The 21784-nt window shown below is 54.1% G+C and overlaps 1 protein-coding gene across 1 annotated transcript in view; it reads left to right on the forward strand.

Annotated features, from left to right (window-relative positions):
- The first annotated feature begins 7750 nt into the window (after window positions 1–7750).
- The window catches only part of ASS1 (argininosuccinate synthase 1), a 50611-nt gene continuing 36577 nt past the window's right edge, over window positions 7751–21784 (forward strand). The window contains exons 1-4 of the mRNA XM_024762662.1: window positions 7751–7941; window positions 14358–14467; window positions 16412–16480; window positions 18410–18598. Coding sequence (XP_024618430.1) covers window positions 14363–14467; window positions 16412–16480; window positions 18410–18598 — 363 coding nt within the window. The 5' untranslated portion in view covers window positions 7751–7941; window positions 14358–14362. The remainder of the gene's footprint in view (window positions 7942–14357; window positions 14468–16411; window positions 16481–18409; window positions 18599–21784) is intronic.

Below are 21784 nucleotides of genomic sequence, written 5' to 3' on the forward strand. Positions count from 1 at the left end.
GATGGGGGCTCAGAGAAGGTGAGCCACTTGTCCAAACTCACACAGCATGGAGGGGAGGGGAAGAGAAGGACTCGATGCAGGCCCATCTGACTCTGCAGCCCAGGCCTCCAGCCTCCAGGCTCCCCTGCCTCCATTCTCCGAGGAGGGAAGATGGGGAGAGAGGAAGGTCCAGGCGCAGAGGCTGAAAAGGAGGGACATCGGCAACTCAAGCCCGGAGGAGCTGCCAAGGGAGTGTGCGCTCCGTCGGCCTCCTTTCTCTCCCATCTTCTCTTAAATTTCCCATTTGAGGCTCTGAAACAGAGGCAAGTGAGAAGGAGCGATTGCTCAAAGTCCTACAGCAAGCCAGGGGCAGAGTTGGCCTGGAATCCAGGCTGTGATTCCGAGTCTTGTGCTCCCCACTCCCCCCACATCCACAGGATGGTTGCCGAGGAGAGGAGGTGCCTCCCAAGGGAGCTCAGCTCCAAAGGGGTGTTTTCCACTCTGCTTTTCCAGCTGCCGCCACCATTGGCCAGGGCCCCATCCAGCTGCCCGGCCTCTGAGGCTTCTCTGAACCATCAGGGCTGGAAAACAGCCCTGCAGGTCACTCATTAAACTCCCTGATGCAGCTTTTCCAAGAACGCACACTGGACTTTATGTTCCCTCTGGGCGGGAACTGGTAACCTGGTGTCCAGCCCAGAGGACACTCTTTGTTCCTGGGGCCAGTGCCCAGGCCTGGACAGCAGCAAAGTGGCTTCTGGTGCCAACCATGAGACGGTTGCTGGGCGAGGTGCCTGGGGTCGCTACACACCCTGGTCCCTCCACGACCTGCGAGTGCAGAGCCCTTGAGTGGCAGAGGAGAGATGGAGGATAAGAGGGACCTACTCCACGGTTAGGTACACAGGCTGCATCTATGTTTTTAGGTTGCCAGGGGACTTAACAAGGTCATATCCATTGAGTGTGCCCTTCAGTTCAGACAAGTTGACCCCACAGTCAGAGCTGAGCCTTGGAAAATGCACCCTGGCTGCAGTGTGGAGGGTGCATTAGAGCGGACAGGAAGACAGGTGAGGTGTCTCCTGCAGAGGTACGGGTGAGAGGTGATGGTGATCTAAGACCACAGCAGTGAGGGGAATTCCCTGGTGGTCCAGTGGTTAGGACTTGACACTTTCACTGTCGTAGGCCCAGGTTCCATGCCTGGTTGGGGAACTAGGATCCCGCAGTCTGCATGGCACAGCCAAAAATAAATAAATAAATAAAAAGGGAAAAAAAAAAAGAAAGACAACAGCAGTGGGGAGAGGGGGAGGGGACCAGGGCCCTCATTTTCCTCTCTTTTGTTGCCAGAGATTTCAGGCAACTCTTGTGTGCCAGCATGAGAGACTGCATATGACAAGGGACCAATGTGGTGGGAGGAGGGGAAGGGGTCAGAGAAGCATCCCCAAGGAATAGTATGTGCAAAGACCGTAAGACAAGGAAGAGCTTGGCACATTGAAGAAATTGCAAGCAGGCCAGTGCAGCTGGAGTGCAGTGGGTGAGGGCAGAAGAGGAAGTACAGGTTCTAGATTTTATCCTAAGAATGATGGGGGACCATCAAAGTCTTCATAGAAATCATTTCAATTCATTAATATTTCAGAATTCATTATCTCTAAACTTTAAAGAATCTTTTTAAAACAGATATCTACAATACCATTATCATACTTTAAAAAATCAACAATAATTCCCTGCTATCAAGCATCCTGTCAGTGTTCAAACTTCCAATTGCTCATAAAGACGGTATTTCTTTTTTGCTTAAAATAAAAACCCCAGGATCCAAATAAAGGCTACATGTTATGATTGATTACATCCTCTGTGTGTCTTTTAACTCAAAGTTCCCCTGTCTCTCTCTTTTTTTTTTTCTTAAAAACAAACTTTATTGAGATAGAATTAGTCTGGGAATGCAAGGTTGGTTCAACACCTGAAAATCAAGCAATGTAATTTACCACATTTACAGAATAAAGAGAAAATCGTATCGTCTCAATAGATGCAGAAAAAAACATTTGACAAAGTTCAGCCCCTACTCATGACAAAAACATAAAAGCGAACTTCTTCACCTGTGAAAAACATCTAATAAAAACCTACAACTAACATCATACTTAATGGTGAAAGACTGAATGAATGATCCTCTAAGATCATGAACAAGCCAAGGATATCCACTCTCACCAATTCTATTCAACATTGTACTGGGGTCCTCACCATTGGAATAAGGCAAGAAAAAAGGCACAAAGATAATACAGGGAAAGAGGAAAACTGTCTCTATTCACAGTCAACATTATTGTCTGTATAGAAAACCCTAAGGTATTTACAAAAATCTACTAGAATTAATCAGCAAATTTAGCAAGTGCAGAAGACAAGGCCAGTAAACAAAAATCAGTTGTGTTTCTATATATTAACAACAACTGATTGGAAAATAAAATTTTAAATATTATTTACAATAGTATCAAAAAACTTAAAATACTTAGAAATAAATTTAATGAAAGATAATCAAGACCTGTACACTGAAAACTATAAAACATTGCCTAGACATCTGAGTCAAGATGGATCTTTCGGCACTCCTATTGAAAATGAGGACATTTGTACCACCCATCAGAGATGCCCCACATGCCAGGTCTTCGTCTTCTCTAAATAAAAGGCTTGGGCATTTGCCTGAGAATAGACTTCCACCTGGCAAGTCATCCAAGGTGTCCAATAAAATATCCATCTCAAAGCTGGGCTCTGGAGCAGCCATACCTCTGACCCCAAGAAGCCCTATCTCTTCTAGCGCAAGAGGTGACCTGTTCACACTGATGCCACAGATCCCAGCCCTTTCCCATAATAGCCACACATTCTTTCCCAAATGGAGGACGTCTACTCTCGCCTAGTCCATTTACAATGCCTGATCACCAGCAGGGACCTTTTTTTTTTTTTTAAATTAATTTTTATTGGAGTATAGTTGCTTTACAATGTTGTGTTAGTTTCTGCTGTACAGCAAAGTGAATCAGCCATATGTATACATACATCCACTCATTTCTAGATTTCTTTCCCATTTAGGTCACCACAGAGCATTAAGTAGAGTTCCCCATGCTATTCAGTAGGTCTTCATTAGTTATCTATTTTATACATAGTAGTGTATATATGTCAATCCCAATCTCCCAATTCATCCCACCTCTCCTTCCCCCCTTGGTAACCATAAGTTTCTTTCTCTACATCTGTGACTCTATTTCTGCTTTGCAAATAAGTTCATCTGTACCATTTTTCTAGATTCCACTTATAAGCGATATTATATGATATTTGTTTTTCTCTTTCTGTCTTACTTCACTCTGTATGACAATCTCTAGGTCCATCCACGTCTCTACAAATGCCACTATTCCATTCCTTTTTATGGCTGAGTAATATTCCATTGTATATACGTACCACATCTTTATCCATTCCTCCGTCAATAGACATTTAGGTTGCTTCTATGTCCTGGCTATTGTAAATACTGCTGCAATGAACATCGGGGTGCATGCATCCTTTCGAATTCTGGTTTTCTCCAGATATATGCCCAGGAGTGGAACTGCTGGGTCATATGGTAGCTCTGTTTTTAGTTTTTTTAAGGACCCTCCATAGTGGCTGTACCAATTTACATTCCCGACAACAGTGTAGGAGGGTTCCCTTTTCTCCACACCTTCTCCAGCATTTATTGTTTGTAGGGTTTCTGATGATGGCCATTCTGACCCGTGTGAGGTGGTACTTCATTGTAGTTTTGATTTACAGAAATGTAGATCAATGGAACAGGATAGAAAGTCCAGAGATAAACCCACGCACCTATGGCCAGCTAATCTATGACCAAGGAGGCAAGAATATACAATGGAGAAAAGACAGTCTCTTCAATAAGTGGTGCTGGGAAAACTGGACAGCTACATGTAAAAGAATGAAGTTAGAACACTCCCTGACACCATACACAAAAATAAACTCAAAATGGATTAAAGACCTAAATGTAAGGCCAGATACTATAAAACTCTTAGAGGAAAACATAGGCAGAACACTCTTTGACATAAATCACAGCAAGATCTTTTTTGATCCACTGCTAGAGTAATGAAAATAAAAACAAAAATAAACAAATGGGACGTAAAGAAACTTAAAAGCTTTTGCACAGCAAAGGAAACCATAAACAAAAGGAAAAGACAACCCTCAGACCAGGAGAAAATATTTACAAATGAAGCAACTGACAAGGGACTAATTTCCAAAATATACAAACAGCTCATGCAGCTCAATATCAAAAAAACAAACAACCTAATCAAAAAAAGGGGTGGAAGACCTAAATAGACATTTTTCCCAAAAAGACATACAGATGGCCAACAAACACATGAAAAGATGCTCAGCAGGGACCTTTTGTTTGTTTTTTTTAATATATTTATTTATTTATTTTATTTTTGGCTGTGTTGGGTCTTTGTTGCTGCGCGCAGTCTTTTCTATAGTTGCGACGGGCGGGGCTACTCTTCGTTGCGGTGCACGGGCTTCTCATTGGGTGGCTTCTCTTGTTGCAGAACATGGGCTCTAGGCGTGCGGGCTTCAGTAGTTGTGGCACTTGGGCTCAGTAGTTGTGGCACTTGGGCTCAGTAGTTGTGACTCGCGGGCTCTAGAGCGCAGGCTCAGTAGTTGTGGAGCACAGGCTTAGTTGCTCTGCGGCATGTGGGATCTTCTCAGACCAGGGCTCGAACCCGTGTCCCCTACATTGGTAGGCGGATTCTTAACCACTGTGCCACCAGGGAAGCCCTCAGCAGGGACCTTTGAAACTCTAGCTCTTGTAGCTCTGGGTCCTGCTGGTCTATATCCTTAAAAGAGCCTCACCTGAGATTTCATGTCAAATAAGGAGCTGTTTTGTGACACTTGCTATATTTCAACATTATCTCAGAGATACACTTCTGATCTAAAGCACATATTGAATTCACCACAAATGAAGACCATCTCAAGATGTAGACTGACCTGAGTTTCTTTCTCATTGCTCATATAAACAGCAATTAATCCTTTTGAATAAACAGTTTTAAGTTTTGGTATTTTTTTATGTTGGGAAATTTATGAAGATGTAAATAAATGGAGAGATATACCACGATCATGGATTGAAAAAGTCAATATTGTTAAGATGTCCATTCTCCCTTAGCTGATATATAGATTTATTGCAATCCCCAATCAAAATCTCAGCAGGTTTTTTTATATAAACAGACAAGCTGTTCCTGCTATTTCTATGGAAATGCAAAGGACCTGGAATAGCTAAAATAGTTTTGAAACAGAACAAAGTTGGAAGATCTATACTATCTGACTTCGAGCCTCACGGTAAAGCTACAGCAACCAAGATGGTGTGGTATTGGCATTAGGATAAATAATGGAACAGAAGAGGGAATCCAGAAATAGACTAACACTTACATGGTCAATTAATTTTCAACAAAGGTGCCAACACAGTTCAATGGGGAGAGAAAAGTCTCCAACTAATGTTGCTAGAACAATGGGGAACCAATATGGGAAAAAAATGAACCATCCGAGTTCAGTCTCTTCTCACCTTGATCTGTGCCCCTGGGCAACTATCCACCCTGGTGCCCAGTGGGCAGGGCCCCTGCTGGTAGTTGGGCCTGTTTTCCTCTCAGGAGAGCTGTGACCTCACTGCTCCTCACGTAACCAGTGCCTATGCTTCGGGAAGGGACGGTCCTCTGGGCTGGAGCCATTTCTGCAGCAGGGAGTAAAGGTCCCCACAGCCTGTGGCCCTGGGACTGAGGCTCTGGCTCCTCCACCAATTCAATTTAAGCCTGAGCTAGAGTAGAGGGTTTGGGCTAGAGCTCCAGACCCTGGGTTCTCGTCCTGCTCTGCCTCTTACATGCTGTGTGGCCTTGGGGAAGATACACCCTCTCTCTGAGCTGCAGGTTCCTGTCGGTAAACTGGGGATGACAATGATAGCGACTTCATACAGGGTAGTTGTGAAAATCAAATGAATGTAAGCATAAAACAGTGTTCAGTGATAACCGTGAGGGCTGTGGTTATTATGGCCCAGATCCAACCAGACATCCTAGGGAATGCTGACTTATCTCTTCTTCCACCCCATGCCCCCCACCCATCCATCCTCGACTGGAGGGGCTCAGCCCTCACCCCACCCTCTTCCTAAGGTCTGGGTAACAGGGATTCTCTCTGGGGCCACCATGACTTTGGGGAGCTTGGGAGAACATTAGGTCTTCTTGCCCCAGGTTCCCTCTCCACTTCCTCTGTAATAAGTCCAAGGAGGTGGCTCTACTCCATCCATGCCTTCCCTAACCTTCTCGAAGGGCAGTGACATCTTAGAGGAAGAAACAAGGACAGAGCACAAAGCCGGGGGATGGAGGCTTAAAGACAGGGCAGAGGGGATTCCCTGGTTGTCCAGTGGTTAGGACTCCGGGCTTCCACTGCAGGGGGCATGGGTTCGATCCCTGGTCAGGGACCCTTGAGGGAGTGTTGTTTTGTGGCTGCCCCTCACTCGCCCGCTGCTAGTGTGGAAGGCCAGGGGCGGCTCTGCGAGGCCCCGAGGAGGCCCAGTGAGTGGGCTAAGGGAGTTCAGCCACCATCCCAACCTCTTGCGGGAAGGTGACTCAAGTCACCACAGTCACCCAGGCCCACTGGGCTCACAGGGGCCCCCTTGCCATCACAGCCACTTCTGGGGCTTGGGTGCCAGAGGTTGGGGGGCTCACAAGAAGCTGCGGCTTTGCTTTCAAGTTGGTTTGATGCTTTCTCCCTCCTGAAGGACTCAGAGCTACTCATCTGGCCGAGGTGCTTGAGTGACTGGACGGGAGTGTGGGGCAGTGGGACAGGGGACTGGGCGGCAGAAGGACTAAGAGTGACTAGACCAGCAGCCTTCACCCCTCTCTGCAGAGGCTCCCTTTCTCTGGCTGCTTCTTGGTTGCAGGAAGGGGCCGGGGGCAGGGCTGCCTCCTTACCGTAACCTACACCCCTGCGTCTTTTCCGTGATGGCTGGATGGCTAACCTGGCAGGGCTGCCTCAGGGCTCCCACCTCCAGGGCGGGTTCGGGGCTGGGAGGATTTGGGAAGCCACCCTCTGGGGGTCAGTCCTAACCGAGGTGTTGTCTTGGACAGGTTGGGACCAGCTGTTTTACTGGGTTGTGGTCGCAGTAATTGGTGCTTTGGGGCCTATAAACCGGGCTGGAAAACTTCTGACACAGAAACTTCTGGAGGCCAGACTGGGGACACAACTCCCCGTTTATTTTGTGAACCTCAATTTCCCCTGCTGTTCGATGGGTTAGCAGTGGGCCAGTCTTCTATTCACTATTTACTGGGTGCCCTGGAGTTTGGTCAGGTGCCAGGCTCTGGGGAGACAGCCAGGAACCAGCCCTGGACTGAGGGATGAAACCCCGACCTTCTAGGGCCACCTCCACCTCAGTTTTCTCACCAATACAATGGGCTCCGGCTCACGGGGACTGGGGGGCGGGGAGGGAGGGGCTTTGAGGTCTGTAGAAAGGCCACCACGACACAAAAATGGGCATGAAACTCACGAGCTTAAGGGGCTTTTATTCCACTCCCACGGCGAAGCGCTTGAGCGTTCCCCACGGGCCAGGCGGCAAGTGTGGCAGGAGGGCTTGCCCCCCTGTCAGTCGCGAGGATTCCAGCCACTACCGCGCCCAGGGGAGCCGCCAGAGCCCGCGGCCAGGGCGGGGGCCCGGCCCGGAGGGTGTGTCGGCAGCTGGGTGGGCAGGAGGGAAGGAGGAAAAGGGGAGGGGCGAGGAGGCGGGGCAAGGCCTGGCCCCGACCCCCGCCGGCGGCCGCGAACGCGGAGTCGCTCCGCGAGGGGGCCGGGCCCGGGGGCGGGGTCTGTTGCTCTCTTCCTCCGACTTGTCCCCGGCCCTCGGCCCTGCCCTCTGCCCCGTGCTTATAACCCGGGATGCGCGCCGCAACCAGCCCTGCTCCACCGCCTGCCGCCGCCGCCGCCTGCCTCCCGGTAAGGAATCCCCTTCCCGCTCCCCAGCCTAGGTCGCCCTCTGCCCGGACCCCACCGAGAACGAGCCGAGGAGGCGGAGGGGACCGCGCGCCCCGGGCTCGGACCTGGACGGGCGGGCAGGGGGCCGACGCCCGGACTCCTGTTGCTCAAACGCTTGGCGGCCGGATTCCTGGCTCCCTTAGGCCGCGGAGAGGGGGCCGGGGCGCGAGTCCGGGGGTCTGAGGGGCAGGTCGGGTTACTTGTCGCCTTTGCGGGCCGAGGTCCTTTCTGGATTTTCCTTCTCCGATCCAGTTTCCCTTATGCCGCGAGCCCCACAAGTGGAGACCTTGGGAACCCGGAGGGTGTGAGGATTCTCTCGGCCCCTCTCTGGCCCTGGTCTCTTGTCTCCGCCTCTTTTCCTCTGCCCGCAACCAGAGGTCCAGCCTCACCGCTGCGCCTCGCGCGCCCCCGGGGCTTGGGCATCTCGGCCCCTCCCACAGCCCCAGCCTCAGTTTCCCCCGGGCGGGTCGCTCCGGGCTCCGGGTGGCCCACCCCGGTGCCTTGGGTGTGGCTGTGCTCCCTCCCCTGCAGGGGGCGTCAGTCGCGCGGCTCTGCCTTCTGAAAGGGCTCTGCGTTCTCTGGCCGGTGGGGCGGGGGCCTCGCCTGGCCGCGGTGCCCGGTTTCCGGCTGGCACTGGCCTGTGGGAGGGACCGCTCGTCAGGAAATGTCAGCCGTCCTGATGCCTGTTGCCTTTGGCCCCTGGGGCGGCCTCGCCCTCCAGGGAAGGAGAGTCTCTGTGAAATGCAGGAAGTTCCTCTCCCATCCTGCCAGGGCTCTTCCCGAGGAGGCCCCGTGACCTGGCCGCCTCAGTGCTCCTCTCTGCAAAGTGGGGCGTCTCCTCCGGAGAGCAGCGCCGTCTGGCTGCACATCCCGGGCAGGAGCCAACCTGTCCTTTCCCCAGGGATGGATCAAATCGGCCCTGGGCTTTGATCCCTCCCCGCCACACCCAGGCTGGTGACAGAAGAAGGCAGGTTCTGGAGGCCCGCAGACCCCAGCCCGGAAGGCAGGCACAACTCCACAACGGGGTGAGCCTTCGGGTCAGCCTCCCAGAGTCCTAAGCCTCAGTTTCTCCATTCGTCATGGCTGGCACAGGCTCAGGGCTCAGGAAACAGTAAGGGGATGTATACTGTTGAGAAGGGTGCCTGGGTCCGTTCACTCCCTGTGTCTGGGGGGTGACTCACCGGGTGCTACCATGCTGGGCGTTCAGAAGAGGAGACAGGGTCCCTGCCCTCCTGTCTTAGGTTCTGGTGGGGGAGGGAGACAGTAGAGGCAGAAACAGCCACAAAGGGCATGGGAACTGGATAGGAACTGGAGGAGTCTCCGTTCTACACTCCCTCCCCCCGCCCATCCCCGTCTCAGAGCCAGGGCAGGGGGTCCTGTCCCGGTGGAGCCACCTGTGTGTTATACTGATAAGTAATTCTGGCTCTGCTGAGTGCTGGGGAATGAGTGGTGAATGCTTCCGGCTGAGCGCCTAGATCCCAGGCCAGGTACGGGATGGGGTGGAGGGAGGCCCCCACTCAGCACAGTCTGAGCCCCCCTGAGTACCCACAGGTGCCCCCGTCAGCTGCCTGCCTCCCCTGGGCATGTGTGGTCAGTTGGCTGTGATGGTAACCGTTTCCCTGGCCCAGGGCCCCAGGAGCCTGACTTGCGGGGGGGCCAGGCCCAGACTCACCGGCTGGGCAAGCACTTTCCCATGCCCCATCTCGCCCTCGTCCTGTGGGTCCTGGGAGGCAAAAGCCAAGACAGCCAGAAGCCTTCATCCAAACGCTGAGCGCACAGCCTCTGAAGCGAGCGCCTTGCCTGTGGTCATCCATGCCGAGAGAGATAACCTCTGGAATTCAAGGTCTACAGCTCTGATTTCTGCTGAAACACTTCAGGCAAAGTTGATCTACCAGGCCTTCGCTCCTTCCTGTGGGACAGACGCCCTCCCCAGACTTGGGGTAGGCCAGGCACCCATAGGCATTTCAATATAGTAAACAGATGAATGAACTCATGCTTTCTTCCATAGCCAAATGCTCTGGAAAGGGTTTAAGTGCCTGTCACTGGGGCCTGGTGAGGTCCACTTAGTCCCTCTACCTCCTCCCTCAGGACATTCTCGTCGAAACTGGAGACCCAGTCTTCCTAAGCCAAGGCACTCCCAAAGGACCTCCCCCCGTGCCGTGGGCAGAGGAAGTTCGCTGGAGCGCTGGTGTCCCGAAGACAGCCTGGCATTCCTGATTTGAATCTCAGGCCCCAGGAACTTGCAGCTGAGAGCCAGCTCAGTATTTAGCCTAGAGCACCCCTACTGCCCTCAGCTTTCTCATCAGACACAGAAATCCTTCCTCTGTGTCTCACTAAGTATGCAGATGAAATGAGCTGAGTGTGCCAGGCAAATGTTCAGGCTGAATCCTGACACTTTGACCTCCTGGTCAAAGTGTGGAATTGCCCCCTAGCTCTATCAGACACGAATGAGGGCAGCAAAAGGATGAGAGTTGCAGTCCTAAAATGAGCAAACCCCTAAGTCAGGGAGAATTCTATGGCCTTGGTGGAGCTCGGCTTTTTAGAAACTATAATGAACTCAGCTCGACTGAGTTAGAATGGGAGCGGAGGGGTTCCAGGGGAACATTCGTGTTGCTGTAGCACACAGAAATAGAATACTGACTGGTGATGGTGCGTTGAGGATTCTGTCTTCTGGCAGACAAGTAACGGGAGGGGGAGACAGTCTGTGGTCTCCTAGAGACCAGAGAGTGTAGGGCAGAGAGCAGTAAAGAGCAGGTGGTCTGCAGTCAGCCTGGGTTTCTATCCCAGCACTGCCATCCGCTAGCTTGAGACCTGGGCAAGTTACTAACTTTTCTGAGCCTCGGGTTCATCGTCTGTGAGTAGGTGGTAATAATAGTCCCCGCCTTGAAATGATGCCGTGTGGTGCTACACATAGTAACTGCTCTAGTCATCTTCTAGCTTTGACGTTTTAGAGCCGCATGAATTTTCTTAGTGCCGAGCAACTGCCCAGGCTGGCCTGGCACGTTCACTGGGAGCTGGCAGGATGTCTGTGGCGGGGGCACTGGAGAATGCCCGCTGCCTTGCCAACTAAGGCCAGGTTGGCAGGCATCTTGGCATGAGGCTCTCTTCTTCCCTTCCCAGGTGTCCCTGTTCTGGAGCAGGATGTCTGGGCTGGCCCCGGGAGCTGGGGCACCTGCCCTGCGCCCTTCGTGGAGGGTGGGGTGGCGGCAAAGCTGGGGCCGCGGGAGGCCGAGACTCAGGAGCCCCAGAGCCCCAGGAGTCCAGCCCCCCTGGGCTGGGGGAGGCCGAGTCCTCAGGCAGGAAGCCCGGTGTCCTGGGGTGTCAGAACCAGAAGGGCTTTCAGGCTTTCAGGTTGTTGAGCAGGCGGTTCCAGGGACGTCTAGAGAGTGAGGGGCTTGCCCGGGGTCAGCCAGGACCCAGTGGTAAGGAGAGCTTGGTGGACACAGGTGTGGTACCCAGCCCTGGGCTCCTCCTGGAATCTCACGGAATCCGCGGTCGCCCTGTGGAGGGATGGGCTGTTCTTGATCCCGTCCTGCAGGTGAGCAGCTTAAGCTGCTTGAACCCAGGTCTGGAGGACCCAGCCACTGTGCTCTAGCCCTAGTCTCTTCCACTCTCCCTCCCCCAAATTGAGGCCTCAGCTTCCCTTAGTTTCTACCCCACGTAGTCTGCCGGGACCTCACTGACTGAGGGAGGCGGGAGCTTCTTCAGGAAGGGCGGAGCAATGCCAGTGTCAGATTATATCATTGTCTCAGCTCACCTGCCCAGCTAATCTCTGGACGTGCACACACACTCCTGGGTGCACCCATTCCATCACGTGTCTCAGACCCAGAGGCTGAGGCCCTCTAGCCCTGCATGCACGTGGCCTGGCAGGCAGGAGGGGCTCACACGTGGCCCACATCATCTCTCCCTGTCACTCCAGGGTGTCTGAGCCACCTGTGGCTTCCCAGACCACACCTTGTCCCAGGGATCCCCTTCCTGGCACCTCCCAGAGAGGGGAAGCCTTGTACTTACGAGTCTAGCTGATCTGGGTGTGAATCCTGGCTCTACCACTCACCAGCCAAGCAAGGCCTTGAGCAAGTTCCTTAACCTGAGCCTCAGTTTCCCTGTCTCTAAACTGGGGATAACACAAATGGAGGACTCAGCTTATAATGGATACCTTCATCATCTTGACTGTGGTGATGACTTCCTGGCTGTAGATACGTGCCCAGACTCACTAAATTGTACGCTTTAGATATGTGCAGTTGCTTGCATGTCAATTATATCTCAATAGAGCTTCACAAATACGTGACATTACACCCCCCACCCGACCACACCACCAGCCCCTTCGCACACGAACACAGGGCTGGGAGCACGCACACTACAGCAGGGCGCTGGACGGGGCTCTGGGGCTCCTGAGTCTCCCCACTCAGCGAGGCTGCCCGAAGGGGAGTCCAGGGGCTGGGTAGGCTGGGTTCATGGCCTCTGGTGTCACCCAGCTGCCTGCATTTGCAGGGTGGTTCGCTGAGCCATCAAGACAGATTCTGGAAGCCGGCAACCCACACCTTCAGCCCCAGGCACTTCCTACCATGAGTCCTTCCTGCCTCCCTCCCACCTCCTCCCCTCCATCCTGGATGGCCTGTTGCCTGGCTGCGGTTGCCATGGGCATGTCTGCTGGCCCCAGCTGGCCTGGGACAGTCTGGCAGGTGGCTGAATGCCCACTGAAGGGGGGAATTGTGGGCACCCATCCATCAGAACTGCACCCAACCTCACTGTTCCATGAAGTGTTTCCCCTTCCAAGTCCAAAGGGCAGTAAAGACATGTGAGCCCTGGGACTGGCTGGAAGGTGGCTTGGTGAGATGCCAGGGACAGCACATAGGATGTGTTCTTGTCCCTCGGCTGGGCTGGGTTCTACTGCACAGGGCTGGGTGACCACTTGGCCGCTAAGCCTCCAGGCACACGAGAAGCCTTCAGTATACAGGAGCCTGCATCCTTGGGGAGAGGCCCTTCTGGATGAGGTCCACATGGATCCATGCAGTGATGTCCACACCTTTCCCAATAGATTCTATTAAGGACCCTGACTTTGGTCGGCCTCCAGTGCAAATGCTTCCACCAGACACAAGCACACACCCAGGAAATGCAGGATGCTGGGGCCATGTCCATGGAGGCTGGAGACAGATGTACTGGATCCAAATCTGGCCCTGCCCCCTGCTGACCACAGGACCTCAAGCAAGTGACCTCGCCTCTCTGACCCTCGGTCCTCTTCAGCAAAGTGGGCACATAACAGCATCTACTCTCAGGGCCATGTGGAGAGTGGGGGGAAGGCAGGGCCTGATGCAGCCCTAGGGCTCAGGGAGAGCCTTCTGGGTAGAAGGAACAGTGGTTGCAAAGGCAAAAGGAGTGAGGAGGCCCTGGTGCTTTCTGGAAGCTTCAGTGTAGCTGAAGAGAGGGAGGGATAGCGTGGGGCACATCTGTCCTGCTGCAGAAGGACAGATCTACCGCCTGTACGTCCTGGTTACCTTCCTCCTCTGGGCCTCAGTTTCCCCCTCTGCACATGGGGAAGTTGGTCTCTGAGCTCCTCCCAACTAATCATTTTGGAGCTGGGTTCCTTGAGGTGTTTGGGGTCTCTTGTGTTTCCCCCCTCAGAGGTACTTGCTTTTAAAAAGAGCCTAAAGTCCCATTGTGTGAAGGTTCACTGGGGCCCAGGTGGGAGAGGTCCAGGGGGGCATCCTATTCCCTGTAGAGCTGGGAGGCAGCCCTGCATGCTGGGAAGAACCCAGGTTCTGGAGCCAGACACAGACACGTGCTCTGTGACCTCGAGCTGGCCACTGGCCTCTCTGAGCCCCGGTCTCTGCTGCCCCGACATGCATGATAGCTCCTACCTCATGCGGTCATAGTCGGGGTGCAGGGTGATCTATACGAGTCCCCCAGGGCCATGCCTCACTCGCACTGGCCCAGCCTAGCAAGGAGCAGTTCTGACTAGAGATGTGCGGGCTGCCCTGGCCTCAGGGCCACGGCCTCTCCCAAGTCTCCTGATGCTGTGCACCCCTTCGCGTCTTGACCTTGACCCCGTCGTCTTCTCTAGCTGGTGGGGAACTGGCTCCAAGACGTGCCTCCACCTTTCAGGCCCCAGTGTGGTGTGTGTGGGTCCCCTGAGAGGGTGTCGGGGGTGGAAGGCGTGAGGCTGCAGGAAGGAGCGTCTCCTCAGCTGGTCCTGATGTCAGACGAACATCCTGTCTCACACCTCACCGTGGTGGCCTGTCCAGGGGATAAGATGGCCCAAGGCCGAGGGCGGGGCTGGGGGACAGGCCAGAAGGGAGCTTTCGGGAGGGGCTGCCAGACGAGGAGGGGGCAGGGCTGGCTCTGGGTCACTCACATTCTTCCTCGTGTCCTCCCTCCAGACGAGATGTCCGGCAAAGGCTCCGTGGTTCTGGCCTACAGCGGGGGCCTGGACACCTCCTGCATCCTCGTGTGGCTGAAGGAGCAGGGCTATGACGTCATTGCCTACCTGGTGAGGGGGCGCCTGGCATGTGTGTCTTTCTACTGTCGGCCCTGCTGTCCATCCAGCTTGCCCACCTGCCCATTGTCACTCATCCAAACCCAGCTCCCCCTCTCTAAGCCTGTCCTGAACTGTAGGAAAATGCTTCTCATTTACTGCCTCTTTCTCTTCATCTGTCGAGTGAACACCTTGGAAGTCCCCCAGGTCTGAGATGCCCCCCAGATCACGGAGGAGGCCGAGTCTCCATGCGAGTAACTGGACAGGGCGCATAGGAATGAGCGTGGCAGAGCTGCTGGGCCAGCCTGCCTGGAGAGGGACCAAGGGCTTGGATCTGGTGAAGGCCCCGAGAAGGCATACAATCTTCCCCTTTCCCAAAGCCTTCAATAATTCAGCAAAGAGTGTAGGATGCTACACTGGCTAAACTAGACGAGCCCTTGGAGATCATCTAATTCTGGCATAGCAAATAGGTCACAGGCCATAGGTTATGTATGATGCCATCCCCCATCCAGGGTCCATAGCAGACATCCCTAATTAAACCAGCTCAACTTCTGATAAACCTGGACATAACCTCTGAGTCTTTCTCCATATGACTGTGCAAATTCTAGAAACCCAGCTTAAGCCAAGTAAAACCAAAAATAAACAAAAAAGAAAACCAAAATAATACAGTTTTTCATATAACTGAGAAGGCCAGGGGTATAATGGCTTCAGGCAAGGCTGGATCCAGGTGCTTATCCAGATCTGCCTCCATCTCTGCTTGGCTTCATTTTTGGCCTCTCCACGGGGCAGGCAAGGCCCACATCATCATACCCAAGTTTTCCCAGAGAAAGGAGAGCTTCCTGCAGAGGCTCTGACAGAAGGGCCAGGGGGGACTCTCATTGACTGGCCTGAGTCCCTGCCCACCATGCATTTGTCAGTATGGCTGTGTCTCGGAGGGCTCGTCCCTACAGTGAGCAGGTGACGTGATGTGCTCTCACCCATCCCTGTGGAAAGAGGTCCCAGGAGAGAAGGTTCTCTTTGCAGAGGAAGTGAGGGTGGCACTCTGGACAGGAAAAGTCCAGCTGTTGTCAAGAACCGTTTGTTTGCAGTTGAAGTCAATCTACCATCCGTAACAGTGCTGACCCCATGTCCCTCAGGTGGGGGAGGGGAAGTGCCTGGCTCACAGTTGCCTGCTGAGAGAGAGCCAGGGCTTTGAGCGGATGCAGAGAGCCTGGGGTGTGTGCACCCTGTCCTCAGCAGCAGCGGTGGGCCGTCCAGATCCCGGGCTACCCCGAGGCAGATTTAAAAGCTGAGTGACCTCAGAAAAGCACCTGCAGCTGGACTCTGGGGAGATGCCAGAGTCGTTGAGCAGAAGCCAGGGCCAACGTCTAGGCAGGAGGCCAGAGTGCAGCCAGCAGAAAAAAATGCCCATGTCCAGATGGGGCTGTCGGAACCGGAGGCTGGGCTCCAGCAGGGGGACAGCTGGGTGCCCATAGCCCAGGCCTCAGCCTCGAGCCGGCTCGGGCGCCCTGGGACAGGCAAGTTGCTGCACTTGGCTGGGGAAGTGAGCTGAGAGTCGGGCTGCTGACTCTCCAACCTTTGTACTGACTTTGGGGGAATTGGGGGAAGAGTTAGACGGGTTCAAGGGAAGCCTTAGACCTTCAAGGCAGTGACAGCAAATGCTGCAATCTAGCAGCCTGGGTGCACGGGGCCAGGCTCGGTCCGTCCTTCAACCAACTGTTAGCTCTGGAGAGTGTCACAGCTTCTCCAGACCCTGGTTCGCGCCCTTTCTCCTTCCTACTTTGACCTCAGCCATCCAGTCGAAACCACCGCCATCTGAGGGCTGTAGTGTGTGAAACACACTTGCCCACGGCTCACCCCAGGGGAGGGGAGGGGAGGGGAGGGGCCGGGGGGAGACATTCTTCTCAGCTCTTCTTTCTTGCCCTGGGTTAATGGGTCCTCTCTGCTTCTGCTCATCAGGCCAACGTGGGCCAGAAGGAAGACTTTGAGGAAGCCAGGAAGAAGGCGCTGAAGCTTGGGGCTAGAAAGGTACCAAGTGGGAGGCAGGGTTTGGGGCTGGAAACGGGATTTGGCCTGGTGGGGGCAGCTGTGGGGGGTCCTGTCCCAAAGCTCCTTGTCTCCCCCCACGCCTTCCAACTGGTCCTCTTGCTTCCAGGAGTATAAGGTCAATTCCTTCTGCTTTGGGTGTGCAAAGGGCATCATCTTCTGGTCTCCCCCAGCCACTCTTCTACCCAGTCACCTCCCCAGCCCACCTCCCCATCCATCTGTCTTTTCCTCATCCAGCCATCCACCTGCCCATCCCTCTTTTATCTTGCTGTCCATTCACACATCCACTCACTCATCCATCCCTCATCCATCTACCCATCATCCCTCCTAGCTCTCTGTCCATCCACCCATCCTTCCCTCATCCATCTACCCGTCATCCCTCCTAGCTCTCTGTCCATCCACCCATCCTTCCCTCATCCATCTACCCGTCATCCCTCCTAGCTCTCTGTCCATCCACCCATCCTTCCCTCATCCATCTACCTGTCATCCCTCCTAGCTCCTTGTCCATCCACCCATCCTTCCCTCATCCATCTACCCGTCATCCCTCCTAGCTCTCTGTCCATCCACCCATCCTTCCCTCATCCATCTACCCGTCATCCCTCCTAGCTCTCTGTCCATCCACCCATCCTTCCATCCATTCAACAGAATCAGTGCATTGATTGAACATCTAATCATGTGGTGAGCAGGCCCATAAGGTGAACGTGGCCAGCGTGGTCCCTGCTTACATAGGCTAACAGTGCAAAAGAAACGCCATATCTGCAAAGCACAGTAAAACTCACATCAGAAGTATTAGGAAGCTGTCAAGTTCACGGTGTCAGATACAAGTTTTCCATAATTCTAACTTTTACTGGAAAGCTTGGCAACAAATTCTCAGTTTTCCTTGAAGTGATGGGGTCACTTCATTCTTATGAAAATGTTGGCCCAAAACCCAAGTCTGCACTGACCCTGTTTTGTCTGTCGGTCCTTTGTTCAAGAACGATGTTCTATGAGAAAAGGGGCTAGTTGAGCTAATAACTCACTTGTGAATGCAGCAGATATGCTTCGTGTACATTTCACATTTTGTACTCGAGTCGAGATATAACAAAAGTTAGTCATTTTTTACTGCATTTTCAAGACGACTCTTAAGAGAAATCTGCACTGTGAGAGCAAGGCGTGAGGAGCACCATGTCTGAGGAGGGTGGTGCCTCTGCCCTGATTTGTGCTAAGGTGCCGGCCCCTTCCCCCATCATCACTTTTGCATATTCAGTGTGAATGTCAACAGAGTGAAAAAGGCAAATATCAACTGAGTATCACAAAAAACGTTTTCATTCTCCCTGAAGGGGTCTGGGGAACTCTAGGAGGTTTACATTTTCAGAATAATTCCTCTAGATTAGGGTTTCTCAACCTCGACACTATTGACATGTGGCTGACTGCCCTGTGCATTGTAGGATGTTTAGCAGCATCACTGGCCTTTACCCACTAGAGGCCAGAATGACCCCCACAACCCATCAGTTATGACAACCAAAAATATCTCCAGATATTGCCAGCTGCCATCTGTGGGACAAAATAATCCCTGGCTTTTGTGGATTACATCTAGATTTAGTTCTTACATTTAGATCTTGTTTCATCTCAGGCCCAGAATGCTATGTTGGGAGGGATTTAAGGACCACATCCAGTTTCGCTTGGATGGTATATCATGATCGATTAGTAATGTCTGCCATGAGTGCAGGAGGGAGAGTAACTGCATTGTATGCTGGATTGATTTATGATGTCCACTACAGATGCAGAAGGAAAAGTGGAGGTACAGCTTGCCCTGGGATCCATTAACAGCGTCTGCCTTAGATGCAGGCCACTTGAGGCCCCTGGGACTCTGCTTTCTGACTGCACCCCGTCCCTGCCGAGGCTCCCACTCGTGGGCTCCTCTCCCCATAGGTGTTCATCGAGGACGTCAGCAAGGAGTTTGTGGAGGAGTTCATCTGGCCCGCCATCCAGTCCAGCGCGCTGTACGAGGACCGCTACCTCCTGGGTACCTCTCTCGCCAGGCCCTGCATTGCCCGCAAACAAGTGGAGATCGCCCAGCAGGAGGGAGCCAAGTACGTGTCACACGGCGCCACAGGAAAGGTGAGACCAGGATGGACGGCTGGGGACGGAGAAGGAGGCAGGGGGCCTGCGAGGGGCACACAGGCAGCCAAGCAATGGACGGTCCTCAAGCAGTTGTAGGTTCTCCCCCAGCACAGTCAGGTATGCAGAGGACAGACTGGCCCGTCCAGTCTGAACAAGAGGAATGTTTTTAGTAGCGAGTTAGGGACGGCTCTGCCCTGTACCCCGAGTGTGTGAGTCCCGTGTGCCTGTTCCACATGCGGTTTGAGCAATGTCACCCCGTTTTGCAAACTTGCTGCTGAGGCTCAGGGACCAAGGTCACTGTGGGAGTCTCCGTTTAATGCAGTAGGCAGGGTCAGAGACCACGAGGTAGCAAAGGGCTTGAATCCCAGCTGTGTGGCCTTGGGCGAGGCCCTTGCCCTTCCTGAGCCTCAGCTTCTTCACTTGCAAAATGGGGATGAGGACTTGTCTTAGTTTCCCGGGGCAACAGCACCACAGACTGGGCGGCATAAACACCAGGAACGGATCCTCTCATGGGTCTGGAGGTTTCAGAAGTCCAAAATCAAGGTGTTGGCTGCCATGCTCCCCCTGAAGGTGCTAGGGAAGGGCCACTTCCAGGCTCTCCCCTGGCTTTGGGTAGCTCAGGTGTCCTTGGCTTGTGGGTGCATCACTCCAGGCCTACATCTTCACATGGCTGTCTCCTCGGGGCATCTTCACATCGCCTGCCCTCTGCACGTGTCTGGTTCTGTGTCCAAATTTCTCCTTTTCATCAGGACACCGGTCATACTGGATTAGGGCCTGCCCTAATGACCTCATCTTAACTTGATTACTTCCGTAAAGGCTCAATCTCCAAATAAGGTCACATTCTGAAGTATTGGGGGGGGGGGTGGTTAGAGCTTCAACTAATCTTTTGTGGGAGACACAGTTCAACCGATAACACACCCGTACTTCTGGCCCTTGTGTGCAGGAGTGCAGACTGAAGGACAACCCTGGGGATAGAAGGCAGGAAAGCCCTCAGCCCCTGTCCCGCAGGTGGCAGGGCTCAAGAAACAAGATTCCTAAAGATGTAGGTGACTGTAGGCAGTGTTACTCTGGAGTCGTGAGCTTGCAGTTAGCGGACACGCCACCAACAGCTTGCTCCAGGTTGTGGGGCAGGGGGCCTGCCTCTCAGCACGCATGTCCTGACCTGACCCAGGCCCGCCCCCCACAAGGCTGGTCGAGGCAGTCGGGAGTGGGGGAGCAAGCCCTGGCTCAGTGTGATGTAGGGACGCTCACAGCTCAGACTGTGACGGAGGAGGTGTGATTTGGGGGTGGCCTTGCAAACAGTCGCCCCGCCAGGCGGTAGTGGTGTCTTTGGAAGCTCACTCATTTGCTTGGCGCTCGGTCAGCCAGCTTGTACTGGCGTCTGTACAGCGCTGAGTGTGTGCTGGACACAGGAACAGTGTTGAACTTCGCGGGCCCTTTTTCCTGCCCTCAGGGGGCCTGTGTCTTAGCGAGGGAGAGAACGGATGCAGGAAAGGGTGGCAGTAGGGTCAGTGCCAGGGGAGCCAAGGGGAGCCGAGGGGGCAGCAGGCAGGGGCCGAGGGAAGGCTGTCGTGCAGAGCACGGCCCTGAGGGAGGAGGAATGGGTACAGGAAGAGAGTGCCAGGCGGAGGGAACAGCCTGAGGAAAAGCCTGGAGACAAGGGTCCTGAACACGTGGTGGGAGCTGTAGCCTTGGGAGAAGCAGCAGGGCCAGGGCTGGGCCGGGGCCACGCTGCGGGGTTTGGCTTCAAACCCCCAGGTTGGACAGGGGTGGCCAGTGGCCCTCCCCCACCCCCATGGTATGTAGGGGATCGTTCTGGACTGAAACTATGGGCTCCTGTAAAAGAAGCGGACTGGTGAGCGTGGCCCTAGTTTTCACTAACACCCTAGTCGTGAGCACATTTTGAGCGGGGTGGTGGGAATCACAGGCGGAGCAGTGGGTGGACCGGGCCGTTTGGGCAGAGACCTGCATACCGCCTTCCACTCAGGTGGTAGGAGAGAGTACAGAGGAAGCCAGAGGTTCAGGACTTGGGACTTTGGGGCCCGTACAGCTGGGTTCAGATCCTGGCTCCCCTGCTTTCACACTGTGTGACTTCACCCCATGAGTCTCAGTTTCCTTATCTATAAAATGGGGATAAAATAGAACCCGCTCATGGGGCAGTTGGGAGCTGTGAGTAGGATCGTGCCAATAAAGAGCTCAGCATAGACCTGGCACATCGTAAACACTCAATGAGAGGGAAGTGCCCTGCTCGCACAGTCATCAGACCTGTGCTGGGGCTTTGAGAACAAACATCAGTGCAGAATGAACCTCTGAGACATCTCACCTGTCTGTGATGAAATCAGCTGGGCAGTGAGCTCCCTGTTCCAGGAGGTATTCAAGCTGAGGCCAGGAGGTGAGGATTATGGAAGGGCTCCTGCCTGGAGAAGTTCCCCCCAGAAGTACCATCAGGACTGAGGAGGGGTGGCTTTCAGGGCTAGTGGAGTGAATGTGTGTGTGGTGGGTGTGCCCCTGGCCTGGGAGGCTCTTGGGGTCCAGGGAGAGACCGCCGCCCCCGCCCCAGCCCCACCCTGCACTAGACTAGCTCACATGCTGCTGGGAATAGCTGCCAGCGGCTGTGTGCGCTGCTCCATTTGGCCACAAGAGGGCACCAGAGGTTTGGGTTTGAGGCCTCCCGAGGCTGACCCTGCGGGGAAGCGGCTGGAGGAGGCCCTGGCCACCCAGGGTCCCGTTTCCCACTCTGGTTCTGCGGGGCTTCGGTTCTGAGAAGAACACCCTTTGCGGCAGTTCCGTAGCCTCTTGAGATTCGCGGACGTCCCTGAAGTTCATGCTCAGTGTCCGCAAGAGGGATATTCCGACTTGAAACAGCACTGGGGGGCCTCCAAGACCAGCAGCGGGAAGGCCACAGGGGATGGTGGGGCCCGGTGCCCCCCACCCCGAAATCCCCCATCTCTTCTGGGGGTCGATGGGCAAGGCGTACTCCCGTGCCTCAGTTTCCCCTTATTTAATAGGACCTGGGGAAGCCCCCAACAGCCTCTGCAGACAGTTTCCTAGAAGACGGGGGTGTGAGTGAGGAGAAACTGGAGGGCCTGGACTGGGGTCCAGAGGGATGCCAGGCTCGAGGCAGGGGGTGGTGGGGAGGGAGGGGCCAGCTACCTGCAGGGGCCGGTGGTCTGCTTGGCTTGA

Source organism: Neophocaena asiaeorientalis, unplaced genomic scaffold (assembly GCF_003031525.2).
Source record: "Neophocaena asiaeorientalis asiaeorientalis breed wild unplaced genomic scaffold, Neophocaena_asiaeorientalis_V1.1 scaffold78, whole genome shotgun sequence".
Lineage (NCBI taxonomy): Eukaryota > Metazoa > Chordata > Mammalia > Artiodactyla > Phocoenidae > Neophocaena > Neophocaena asiaeorientalis.